Genomic DNA, 13395 nt, shown 5'->3' with positions numbered 1-13395 from the left:
TCCATTTCTTCCAGGTTGTCCATTTTATTGGCATAGAGTTGCTTGTAGTAGTCTTAGGATGCTTTGTATTTCTGCGGTGTCTCTTGTAACTTCTCCTTTATCATTTCTAATTTTATTGATTTGACTCCTCTCCCTCTTTTTCTTGATGAGTCTGGCTAATGGTTTATAAATTTTGTTTATCTTCTCAAAGAACCAGCTTTTAGTTTTATTGATCTTTGCTATTGTTTTCTTTGTTTCTATTTCATTTTTTTCTGCTCTGATCTTTATGATTACTTTCCCTCTACTAACTTCGGATTTTGTTTGTTCTTCTTTCTGTAGCTCCTTTAGGTGTAAGGTTGGATTGTTTATTTGATATTTTTCTTGTTTCTTGAGGTAAGATTGTATTGCTATAAACTACCCTCTTAGAACTGCTTTTGCTGCATCCCATAGGTTTTGGATCATCGTGTTTTCGTTGTCATTTGTCTCTTGGTATTTTTAAATTTCCTCTTTGATTTCTTCAGTGATCTCTTGGTTATTTAGTAACGTATTGTTTAGCCTCCATGTGTTTGTGTTTTTTATGATTTTTTCCCTGTAATTGATTTCTAATCTCATAGCATTGTGGTCAGAAAAGATGCTTGATATGATTTCAATTTTCTTAAATTTACTGAGGCTTGATTTTTGACCCAAGATGTGATCTATCCTGGAGAATGTCCCATGCGCACTTGAGAAGAAAGTGTAATCTGCTGTTTTTGGATGGAATGTCCTATAAATATCAATTAAATCTATCTGGTCTATTGTGTCATTTAAAGCTTCTGTTTCCTTATTTATTCTTATTTTGGATGATCTGTCCATTGGTGTAAGTGAGGTGGTTAAAGTCCCCCACTGTTATTGTGTTACTGTTGATTTCCTCTTTTATAGCTGTTAGCAGTTGCCTTACGTATTGAGGTGCTCCTATGTTGGGTGCATATATATTTATAATTGTTGTATCTTCTTCTTGGATTGATCCCTTGATCATTATATAGTGTCCTTCCTTGTCTCTTGTAACATTATTTTAAAGTCTATTTTATCTGATATGAGTATTGCTACTCCAGCTTTCTTTTGATATCCATTTGCATGGAATATCTTTTTCGATCCCCTCACTTTCAGTCTGTTTGTGTCCCTAGGTCTGAAGTGGGTCTCTTGTAGACAGCATATATATGGGTCTTATTTTTGTATCCACTCAGCGAGCTTGTGTCTTTTGGTTAGAGCATTTAATCCATTCCTGTTGAAGGTAATTATCGATATGTATGTTCCTGTGACCATTTTCTTAATTGTTTTGGGGTTTTTTTGGTAGGTCCTTTTCTTCTCTTGTGTTTCCCACTTAGAGAGGTTCCTTTAGCATTTGGTGTAGAGCTGGTTTGGTGGTGCTGAATTCTTTTAGCTTTTGCCTGTCTGTTAAGCTTTTGATTTCTCCATCGAATCTGAATGAGATCCTTGCTTGATAGAGTAATCTTGGGTGTAGGTTCTTCCCTTTCATCACTTTAAATATATCATGCCACTTCCTTCTGGCTTGTAGAGTTTCTGCTGAGAAATCAGCTGTTAACCTTATGGGAGTTCCCTTGTATGTTACTTGTCATTTTTCCCTTGCTGCTTTCAATAATTTTTCTTTGTCTTTAATTTTTACCAATTTGATTACTATGTGTCTCTGCGTGTTTCTCCTTGGGTTTATCCTGTATGGGACTCTCTGCGCTTCCTGGACTTGGGTGGCTATTTCCTTTACCATGTTAGCGATGTTTTCAACTATAATCTCTTCCAGTGTTTACCTGGGTCCTTTCTCTCTCTCTTCTCCTTCTGGGACCACTATATTGCAAATGTTGTTGCATTTAATGTTGTCTGAGAACTCTCTTAGGCTGTCTTCATTTCTTTTCATTCTTTTTTCTTTATTCTGTTCCGCAGCAGTGAATTCCACCGTTCTGTCTTCTAGGTCATTTATCTATCCTTCTGCCTCAGTTATTCTACTATTGATTCCTTCTAGGTTAGTTTTCATTTCAGTTATTGTATTGTTCATCTCTGTTTGTTTGTTCTTTAATTCTTCTAGGCCTTTGTTAAACATTTCTTGCATCTTCTTGATCTTTGTCTCCATTCTTTTTCCAAGGTCCTGGATCATCTTCACTGTCATTATTCTGAATTCTTTTTCTGGAAGGTCGCCTATCTCCATTTCATTTAGTTATTTTTCTGGCGTTTTATCTTGTTCCTTCATCTGGTACATAGCCCTCTGCATTTTCATCTTGTCTCTCCTTCTGTGAATGTGGTTTTTGTTCCACAGGCTGAAGGATTGTAGTTCTTCTTGCTTCTGCTGTCTGACCTCTGGTGGATGAGGCTATCTTAGAGTCTTGTACAAGTTTCTTTTTTTTTTTTTTTTTTTTGCTGTACGCGGGCCTCTCACTGCTGTGGCCTCTCCCGTTGCAGAGCACAGGCTCCAGACGTGCAGGCTCAGCGGCCATGGCTCATGGGCCCAGCCACTCCGTGGCATGTGGGATCTTCCCGGACTGGGACACAAACCCATGCCCCCTGCATCGGCAGGTGGTCTCTCAGCCACTGCGCCACCAGGGAAGCCCTTGTACAGGTTTCTTGATGGGAGGGACTGGTGGTGGATAGAGCTGGCTGTTGCTCTGTACATATCTTTTCATATATGAAAATAACTTTTCCCCAGTCCTGGTGCCCTTCCTGCCACTCAGTTAACTCTGTGCCTGCTAAGGTTCTGTCTAGTCCTCAAGACCCACCCACCCATCTCCAAGAAGAGGTGATCACCTCTTGCTCTATGCCTACGTCCATCATACAGCAGTGCAGTTATTTATTTCCAAGACTGTGTCACTTATTAGAGTTCCAGGTGTTTGAGTGCAGGAACCAAATCTGACTAAATAAAAATAATACCAGTAAAGTGACTTTCACAGAATGGGTATCTGGAACATAGTTGGTGCTCAATACATGGCAGCTGTGGTGATGATGGTAATGAAAATTCCTGTTTCCTCATCAGTTGCACAATGACTGCTGAATAAGTGAATAAATGATAAGTATAACACATAGCTATTATACTTATATTGGAATATTTCTTGGTCTGGGGATTCTATTTTGTGAAGCCCTGTTAATTGGATTTAAAATTGCATAGGATCAAAAATAAATTACTTACCCTATGGCTTTCCCCCTACATCCCCATATCCTTAATAATGGTTTCTAATTATTAATAGGACAGGCTTTTGGACTTGAACAGAGTTGGTTATAAATACTGGCTCTAAATATATTGGTCAGATTCCTTAAACTCATTAATCCCCAATTTCTCCATCTGTATAATGAGGTAATAATGCATTCCTCTGCTGATTTGTGTGAAATAATGTATTTAAGGCATATGTGTATGTTTGTGTGCAGTGTATATGCCTTGTATGTTGTGAGCATTTATAAATGATATTGTTACAAAGTAGTTAAAAAATATCAATATAAAAATAACAAAATGGAAATCACCTTAAATCCCACCAAAGATACCATCATTCTTGATATTTAGTAGAGATACTCATAGAGCTTTCTTTAGACTCAGAAACTTTTACATAAATGAAAACAATGTGATAACTAGATTACATGGTATTTTGTCACTTACTTTTTCCACTCAATAATGTTATCTTTTTATGGCAATGGATTTAGATCTGTATCATCCTCCTTCACCTTTTAATGGCACAGTTTTCCATTTATTGATGTATGAAGACAACTATAATAAACCTTTTGTTGATAAATGTATAGTTTTTTCTATTTTTTTCCATTATAAGTTATAGCAACGATAGGCATTTTGACACCTTGATTTTTTTTTTTTTTGTGGTACGCAGGCCTCTCACTGTTGTGGCCCCTCCCACTGTGGAGCACAGGCCCCGGACGCGCAGGCTTAGCGGCCATGGCTCATGGGCCCAGCCGCTCCGCGGCATGTGGGATCTTCCCAGCCTGGGGCACTAACCTGTGTCCCCTGCATCGGCAGGCGGACTCTCAACCACTGGGCCACCAGGGAAGCCCACACCTTGATTTTTAATCTTTTTAGGATAAATTCTTAGAAGTGGAATTGTAATTAAATTTTTTTTTTGGTTGCCTTGAGTCTTTGTTGCTGCTCGTGGGCTTTCTCTAGTTGCGGTGAGTGGGGGCTACTCTTCGTTGAGGTGAGCGGACTTCTCATTGTGGCGGCTTCTCTTCTTGTGGAGCACGGGCTCTAGGCGCATGAGCTCAGTAGTTGTGGGTCACAGGCTCTAGAGTGCAGGGTCAGTAGTTGTGACGCATGGGCTTAGTTGCTCCATGGCATGTGGGATCTTCCCGGACCAGGGCTCGAACCCACGTCCCCTGCATTGGCAGGAGGATTCTTAACCACTGCGCCACCAGGGAAGTCCTTGGAATTTTTAGATTAAAAATTAAAGTGTAAGAAGATCCATCAAGTTATAAACACTTATGATTTGTTTTTTTTCTCTACATGTGTGTTATAGTCAGTAAGAGAGTTCATTTAAGAAAAATGTTAACCTTTAGATTCTAATGTCTTGAAATGTAAAGTTTAGAATATATTTAAAAGTGAATTAGGGAGGACTCGCAGATTTCATCAGCAATTTCAGTTACCTGAATTCTAACTCAATTTTTTAATAATAATTTATTACTGTTCATAATAAATCATCCTATTTAATAAAAGCATGGGCCAAGGGTATGTTTTTGAGCATAATATATTTTAACATATTCAAACCTCAGGCAAATCTGTTGCTTGAACTAAATTTTAATTTTTGTATAATTAATATTTCTAATCTAAGCTTAAGTTAATTAACTTTTACTTCCAATTTGGTACATTTTTGAGTAGATTTAATTGAGCTGCTCTCCAGCATAAATTTATATTCATGTTCAGTTGAACTATGGAAAATTAAGAATAGTTGAAAAGCTACCTCTTCATGATATTTTTGAATAATTAATTTTATTGAAACAAATCTCATTAAGGACTTCTAAAGTGAAAGTTTATGTAATATAACAAAAGGATTTATATCTGTTTACTTTTGCTGAATCGTTGCTGGGTTAACCTAATTCTACTTCTTCTACAAACTATAAAATATTGCAATTAAGTATTCCATCTCTGCTACCTGAATATAGAGGGTTTACCTCAAATCCGTGTTTTTTGTTTTTTGTTCCCCCCCTGCCCTGAGTAGCAGAAACCAACCCTTGAGGGGAAATATGTATCAAAATGAAAACCCATTATAATATGACGTAAGTTTTCCAAATACAGATGTTTCTTATTTGGAGCTGTTGTCTTCAGTATGTAGAACTGCTCTAAGTTGCTCCTGAATGACATTTCATTCAGTTGGAAGTTCAGAACTTAGGAAAAGATGAGCTAGCTTGCCCATGATAAAATATTAGTGTCATTCGGGACCAGGGATAGTAGAGCTGAGATAGAAGTTACTGACCTTGTGGAGGATCTCAGAAAGGCCTTTTATTTTGTCAATAATCAGAAGAGGAAGCCAAACACAGATAAGAAAACCAGAATTGTAGATCAAGAGTATAAAAAGCTCCTTCATACAGAAAATATATAAAGTATATAAAGCTCCTTTAAACCCCAAAAAAGGGAGAATCCTGATGGTCCCAATCTGTGTCATATGTCCTCCAGCTTCAGCCTGGAGTGGCATGACAAACAGTACTAACTTTGCTGTCAACCATTATGGATGGCGTTTGTGATGGGAAGGTTGGAAGGACCATCCCTGGTAAAGGAAGTGATTGTGTGCTAGCAACAATCCCCAAAGTCTCTACTACATCCTTTCTCATTTAGTAATATGGAAATCAAGATGGAGTATCATATAATACACTTCCCATAGTCATGGCTGGGTGAACGTGGGAAAAGATATTATTTATCACCCAAACTGGGTTACTTTTGAGAGGGAGCATTATAAATAATGGGAAAAACATGCATAAACTGGACTGTCCCAGACTTAGAATATATGGTTACCCTTTAATGGAAGAGTTGTACATCTCAGATTTTAAGATAATAGATAGACTATTTGGGCGGAGTTGGAATAACAAGTCAGGACTAAGGATAGTTCTTCCTGCAGTTATTAGATAGTATCAAAGATAAGGATATATCTAAATAATTGATTTTTTTTCTGTATATCATTGAGTTGCCTTTGAAAGGAGAAACTTTGGGCAAGCACTTAGTTTCTCTACTTCTCAGTTTACTGGAAGTATATGGAAAATAATAATGTGTTTTCCAATCTCTAGATAATCTGAATGATCACATATTCTGAAAGGATGAAATATTTTAACTGTTTTCCTTTGGCTTGGGTCAGAAAAAAACTTAAAAGTTAGTCAATCTTTGTCTATTTGTATAATGAAGAAAAAGTGAAATAAGTATATATTATTGTTCAGGGTGTAGCTTGTTTGCTCAAAAGGAAAGGTGCAGTCATACAGAACTGCATACTGCATTAGGGATTTCAAAAGCCTAACAGAGCTATTGGGTCTTGCCTCTATGCATTGTGGTAAAATGCTTGATTCTGACTTGTGTATCTCAAAATTCCAGGACCTAAGATGGTAGGTGTCCAGCTCAGAGTTTATTTAATAGACACCTTTACAAAGATGACTTTAGAAATCAGCTGATTTTTATGTGCACCGTACGGATGATAATACCTCTAGGTGTGCCTTAGGAAAACAGGGTTTTCAACTAATAGCTAAATCACCTTGGGCAAATTACTCAAGGTTTTGGAGTACCAGTTTCATAATCTGGTGAAAGTACATAACACTTGGTTATTCTGAGATTTAACTGAGATCCTGTGCGTCAAGAGCTTTGCAGAGTGTTTGGCACGGAGAAAGCACTCAGTGGCTGGTAGTTATTATTAATTAGAATTAACCTGAAAAACTTCCAGGAGGTACAAAATGCTTTCTTTCTGTCTATGCTATACTGAGAAGACATCCTCCATCTGTTGTTTAAACAATAGTGCCCTCAGAAAATAGCACCTTCTCAGAAATAGGAAAAGTGACAGTCTGAAGTTAATTTGCATAAAATACATCATATTCTTTCTAATTACTTACTGAATTTTCTCTGGAATGGGTTTCCTTAGAAATGAAGAAATATAAAAAACCTGCTTATGTCATTGGAAGCTATATACCTTTTGTTTAAATAGTGAAATTGTTTTGTATACAATAAGATCTAAGAAAACACAGAAGAGATCTTCCTCTCCTGAAACTCAGAGGGCTGCTCATGTGTCATTTCTGAAGCCAGAAAAGAGACTTTGTCTTGGATTATATTTTTCTGGAGATCTGCATTTTTCCTTTTAGATTTAATCCAGTAAAATAAGGTTTCACTCTATCTTGAGTTTCCTGTTCTGTTCCCAGTTTTCCACTGAGTAGCAGAGTCTCTCTAGAGGCCCCTAATCATTGGCAGGGAGCAGCTGCCTTAGCAGTAAATGCCACAGTTGTTGGCACTGGAAAAAACATTGCCAGCAAGCAAGCTGCCTCGCCTTTCTACTGCCAGGGCCTCTGAATATTCAGAAACAGCACCAGGAAAGACTTATAACTTTAGCTTTACTCTTAGGTAAATTGAAATTAATGACTTGCTCTCTTCACTTGGGCTATGATTTTTTCCTCTTAGAATAATACTGCCATGGATTCTATTCTGTCAAAATGGAGGATCACAGCTAAAAGACAGGCGTATCTATAAACATGAAACAGCTCAATTTTATATATGCTCAAGCTTTTGCTAATCAAAAAAACTTTTTTTTTTTTTTTTTGGTAAACTTCAATCACGTTGAAGGCTGGAGCCCACCTCAGAGAAAGCATACCAGCAGTTGATTAATGGAAGTGTTACTTCCATTCAGGGCTCTGTGATTCAGTGCATCCTCACTGAGCACCATTGTATGCAAGCTGTGTATGAAAGCTGGGGAATACCAAGAACAGGACACCAGTTCCTGCCCTCAAGGAGTTTAGCTCTGTTCAATAAATGTTATATGCCTGCATGGATGCTTCCCACCTGACAAGGGTTGACTTTACCATGCGGGTGAGGTGCAAATGGAATAAGAGAAATTTCTTTAAACCTAGTGCCATAGAATTCAAAGACAAGAAGGTTTGATCGGTCGTGGTTTAGGAAAGACTTTCTTAAAGCAGAGGCCAGGCACAGTGGGGAAGATATTCACAAATAATTACCTGAGTGCCAGGCATTGGATCAAGCATAGTCCATGCATCATCTCATTTTAAAATTGTGATTTAAACTTTCTTATTTGCAGTTCATTTTCCATTAAAGAGATTGAAAACTATGGTTAGCAAAAAAGGTGATCATGGTAGACATACTAGGTTGTAGCCAGGCTTTGTCACTTAATACATTTTTGATATTTCTTATGTCATTAAGTATGCTTTTTCACATCACTCTTAATGACTACATGACTTTTAACTATTTCCCTTATAACTAAGTTAGGTAAGAAGATGTAAATATAAGAAAAATAAAACCGTAAAATTATTAGGAGAAAATATGTTATCTAGAGGGTGGGTGCTTTAAAAATGATTTTTTTTTTAGAGCAGGAAAATTGAGAGGAAGGTAAAGAGATTTCCTATGGACCCCCCTATCCCCAAACATGCACAGCCTCCCTCATTACCAACATCCCCTTCCAGAGTGGTGCATTCGTTACAACTGATGAACCTATATTGACCCATCATAATCACTCAAAGTCCGTAAGTTTACATTAGCACTCACTCTGGGTGTTGTACATTCTGTAGATTTGGACAAATGTATAATGGCATGTATCCATCATAGTACCATACGGAGGGTGGGCACATTTTTAAATACATAATGTCAAAAAGGCAGAAACCTTAACAGAAAAGATGAGTAGTTTTAACACATAAAAATTAAAAATCCTTTGGGTATCAAGATTACTGTAAATAAAATTTAAAGACATTATTTAATTCTCACAATAGTTTTATGAAATAGGTGCTTAGATTCCTTTTAAAGAAGAAGAAACTGAGACGCAGAGAAATGACAGTGTGGAGATCAGTGGATTTCTGGGAGATTGATTATCTTGGTGAAGAACAAAAGCTGTTAAAATGAGAGGCATAGTGAAGCAGTGGTTCAAGTTTAGTCTTTGCAGTAGCCTTTGATATGAGTACCAGCTTTATCACTTTGAGGTGATGGATGAGCTTCATTTTAGACAGTTAAAAATATTATATTTTCATTCCATCCTTTGAAGTGTTTATTTCCAAATACTTTCTCATTATAGGTGTTATGACAAAAATGATACCTTTTCCAGATGTCTTCAAATGCAAAAGTCAGAGACATCAAGGACAGACAAATTAGATGCTAATTGCAGAAAGCATAAATTCCTTTTTACTATCCCTTATATAGTGTACTATACTATCCCTTAAATAATAGAAATTATCAAGGCCTCAGTTAAAAAGGGACAGTATGACATAGATCATTACTTATTGAAGAGACAAGACAGAAAAAGCCAAAACTGTGTGAGCTATTATCAAATGGCTAAAATAAAATAAAAGATTGATTATGGCTATCATCATAGTTTAGCAGTGGGAAAATCTGGAGTGAAGAAATTTAGAATATAAATGTTTTTAGATCATATTTAGGTGAATTCAATCAAGTTAAAAATCCCACCACATCTTGGATAAGAGTGAATGCCTCATTGATTGGGTACAGTAAAATGTTTCAGTACAATTGCTCTAATGTTTGACTTAAAATGGGGATGTAATATTTATGTCCTCTGGAGTAACAAAATTTATGCTATGTAATAACCTTGACACGTTTACAGAATCATATTTAATGGACACTCCAGAGCTCTGATGAATACCACAGTTTGGTCTGTTTTCTGCATTTTTTAGGAGTCTGGAAAAGCTGTAGGAAATGAAATATCTATCATAAGGTTTTTGCATCTAGCTTAACTGCTGCTGTCAAGTTTAGCAAAAGGGTCAAAAACTGTATGTTCTTTATTAACTGCATTCAAATTAGAATTTAAGAGATTTTAGCAGCTGCTGAGAATAAGTGTTTGAATCTATGCTGTGAAGAATGATAAGATTTTTAGCATTAAAGAGTCCTACATCTACCTACTTAAAAATGAATGAACTTCATTTTTAATTCCAAGTACATACACATATACTTGTATACATGTATATATACATATATATTTTCATACAAAATATATATATATTACAATTTTACAAGTGCATTTGATTTTTCCCCCACAGATAAACAATCAGATCCTGTATGGAAGAAGTCACCAAAATGCATCTGCCATTATTAAGACTGCCCCGTCAAAGGTCAAGCTTGTTTTCATCAGGTAGGATAGATATATCTGGTTTTCTAAAACTTAAGATCTCCTCTTGAGATGTTATACTTTGTGTAAGACTATTTCATCTTTCGTTTGTTTAACAAAATCACTGTATTCTAAAAATATATTTCCCTCTTGTGACTGTCGCTTCAAGAAAAGTATAGATTGTTTCGATTGTGAGGTGTTCTTGTTATTTACATTTCACATGATAGAACTGATAATTGAGGCTTGTATTTTTATTTCCATTTTTAAAAATTCTTCCTGATTATCCTATTTATAAATATAATAGAATATTCTAGCTTCTCATCCTACTGTCACCATCATTTGGTACATTTGCTGACGCATTAATGCCTTCATCAAAGAATACACAGGAAAAAAAGAACCCAGGAAAATTTTAGGAGCTTCATATTAAGAGTGCTGGTGAGAAATACAGAGGGGAGGAGATGTGAGCTCTGCTGTCTGGAGTCGTGTGGTCCGTTTGGGGCTCCACATTTGCCCACGCCTCATCTGCTAGCTGACTGAGCCCTTTTGGCATAAATGAGTCAGAATTGGGACTCCTCATTGGTGGTGGCCATCATCAGCAGTGGAAGGAAGCTCTGATTCCCTGTTATTGGACTGAAATGACAGATGAGTCTGAATTATTCTTAGGGGATGTAACTAACCCTGTATGTTAACTGTCATGCTGTTTCTTTTTGCTTTGGGCCTCAGTTATTATCTGTAAAATGGGGTCTATAAAGCACTTACCTCACTCGTTGTGGTGTTTCAAAAATTAGAAATGCTTACCATAGTGTCGAATATGGAGTAAAGGCTTAAAAAAATGTTAGCTGGTCCTTTATGATGGTGATGATCATTGTTATTCTCCCCCTTCTCTATAGTTACCTGTTAGTAAGACCCGTCCACTCCCAGGAGATGGCTGGGATTAAGGGGGAGTTTTATTCCCAGATATGGGCACTAATGTAGGTGATTGAAATATTCCTTCCCATGCCACCACTTCAGCCTCACAGGCGTTGCTGCTTTGCTCCTGAAGAAGTCCTACTTTGATGCCCTTTTCTCTTGCTCAGTAACACTTTCTGGATTCCCAGGGGTTTTTACTCTTGTTTCTAGGGGGAGAAACCTTCCTCCTTCTCATCTGTCTTTATGTATTTATTAAGACGACCACCTCTGGCTTACTCACCTTGAAGTCCTCTGTCAGACACCAGTCTCTTTTTTGGGGTTTCTTGGCCCTTGCTGTTGCCAGAGGTTACAAAATTAGAGTTAGATGATGAAAACATGAACAGACTTGAGGAAAGGTCAGCCCCTCAAAAATTTAAGGTGTCCATCAAGAGACGTGCATACGAGTAAAGAGGTGAAGCCATTTAGGCTTTAGAACTTTGTGTGAAGCTGTGTGAGGATCACGTGAGAAGACATTACATAGCACTCAGTAGAGTCTGCACATCAGTGCTCGGCACATGGTGGTGACTGCTGCAAGGGACATTATTAATGATTAACATTACTGTTACCTCTTCAGCATTTGTGGGGCCTTTATTACTCATGCTAGGTCATCCCATTTTAAAGAGAGCAAAAGAAAATTGAGTAGGATCCAAAGGAAATCATTTAATGCAATTAAGTAGTTGGGAAATAGAACCCCCCTCCTTCAAGAAAGAAAGGTTAAAAGAACAGAAATTATTTAGAGTACAGAAGAGAAAGCTGAGTAGAATTTTAATAATAGTAATATACTCCCATTAATTTAGTGTCTGGTGGTTTCAATTTTGATTGTTCAGAAGGGATCAGAATCAAGAAAAAAAATTGTTCAGGAAATTAATGGTGTAAGCATGATTGAGGATGCTGCTGAATACTTATTTACTGGAAGTGATTTTAAGCAATTTAGAAGGATCAAACTACATTCAAAATATGTCATTTGGGCTTCCCTGGTGGCGCAGTGGGTGAGAGTCCGCCTGCCGATGCAGGGGACACAGGATCGTGCCCCGGTCCGGGAAGATCCCACATGCCGCGGAGCGGCTGGGCCCGTGAGCCATGGCTGCTGAGCCTGTGCGTCCGGAGCCTGTGCTCCGCAACAGGACAGGCCACAGCGGTGAGAGCCCCGCGTACCGCAAAAAAAAAAAAAATTGTCATCTAATTATGAGCCTTTCTTACATGGTCATTAAATTATAGTGCCTAGCACATAGTGGGCATTCAGAAAGCTTTATTTTTTTTTATTTATTTATTTTTTTGCGGTATGTGGGCCTCTCACTGTTGTGGCCTCTCCCGTTGCGGAGCACAGGCTCCGGACGCACAGGCCCAGCGGCCATGGCTCACGGGCCCAGCCGCTCCGCGGCATGTGGGATCCTCCCGGACCGGGGCACGAACCCGTGTCCCCTGCATCGGCAGGCGGACTCTCAACCACTGCGCCACCAGGGAAGCCCCAGAAAGCTTTATTGAATAAATTTCCTTTCAGCTCCTACTGAGCAGTCCAGATTATTTATTCTCCAAAGGCAACAATCATAGTAAGTTAGTTTGACTTATTTTGTGGATTCAAAAATGCATATAGACATATAACTCATATTTTACAAAATTCCTCATACTTTAGTCCCTCTCCCTACTACTTTCTCAAATAATCTAACTTAGGAAGATTTTCTATATCTTCTTTTATAGGGGGAAAAATGATGTGGGCTTGATTCTGAACAATCTAGTCATATCCACTTTTAGACTATCTAAAGGGAAATGAGCTTGAATTGTAACAAGAGAGATGTACACACTGCTTACAACCTTTTGTTTTATTCAATAGATATGTGTCTAATAATTTGTGTGCCAGCATTTTATTAATTAATTAATGCTTCAGTTTCCATAGGGAAGGAGCTAGTCATTTGACTAAGAACTCTTACCTAAAGTCATTTGACTTCTCATATATACTTTGTCTAATTCCAGAATCTTGACTATTTTTTGAGTGAAGCGCATTCACAGTTTTAGAATGCTTTAATTAACATCATAATGATTAAGCACTGGAAGAGATAGGTACGGACATTATATACAACCATTTCTGGTAAATGTTAGAATAAGAGACAAGGACACAGCCTGCCTAAAATGTCTTTTATTTCCCTGTCTGCTGTTGTTGGGCTGCTGCTGCTTCTGCTTCTGTTACTTCTCC

General features: G+C 37.6%; 1 protein-coding gene across 1 annotated transcript in view; it reads left to right on the top strand.

Annotated features, from left to right (window-relative positions):
* PATJ (PATJ crumbs cell polarity complex component) overlaps positions 1–13395 on the top strand; it is a 348566-nt gene that overhangs the window by 218602 nt on the left and 116569 nt on the right. Inside the window, exon 28 of the mRNA XM_081223688.1 lies at positions 10189–10280. Coding sequence (XP_081079814.1) covers positions 10189–10280 — 92 coding nt within the window. The remainder of the gene's footprint in view (positions 1–10188; positions 10281–13395) is intronic.

This window comes from Mesoplodon bidens (assembly GCF_964165515.1).
Source record: "Mesoplodon bidens genome assembly, chromosome: 2".
Taxonomy (NCBI): domain Eukaryota; kingdom Metazoa; phylum Chordata; class Mammalia; order Artiodactyla; family Ziphiidae; genus Mesoplodon; species Mesoplodon bidens.
This window is presented reverse-complemented; position numbering and strand designations above follow the sequence as displayed.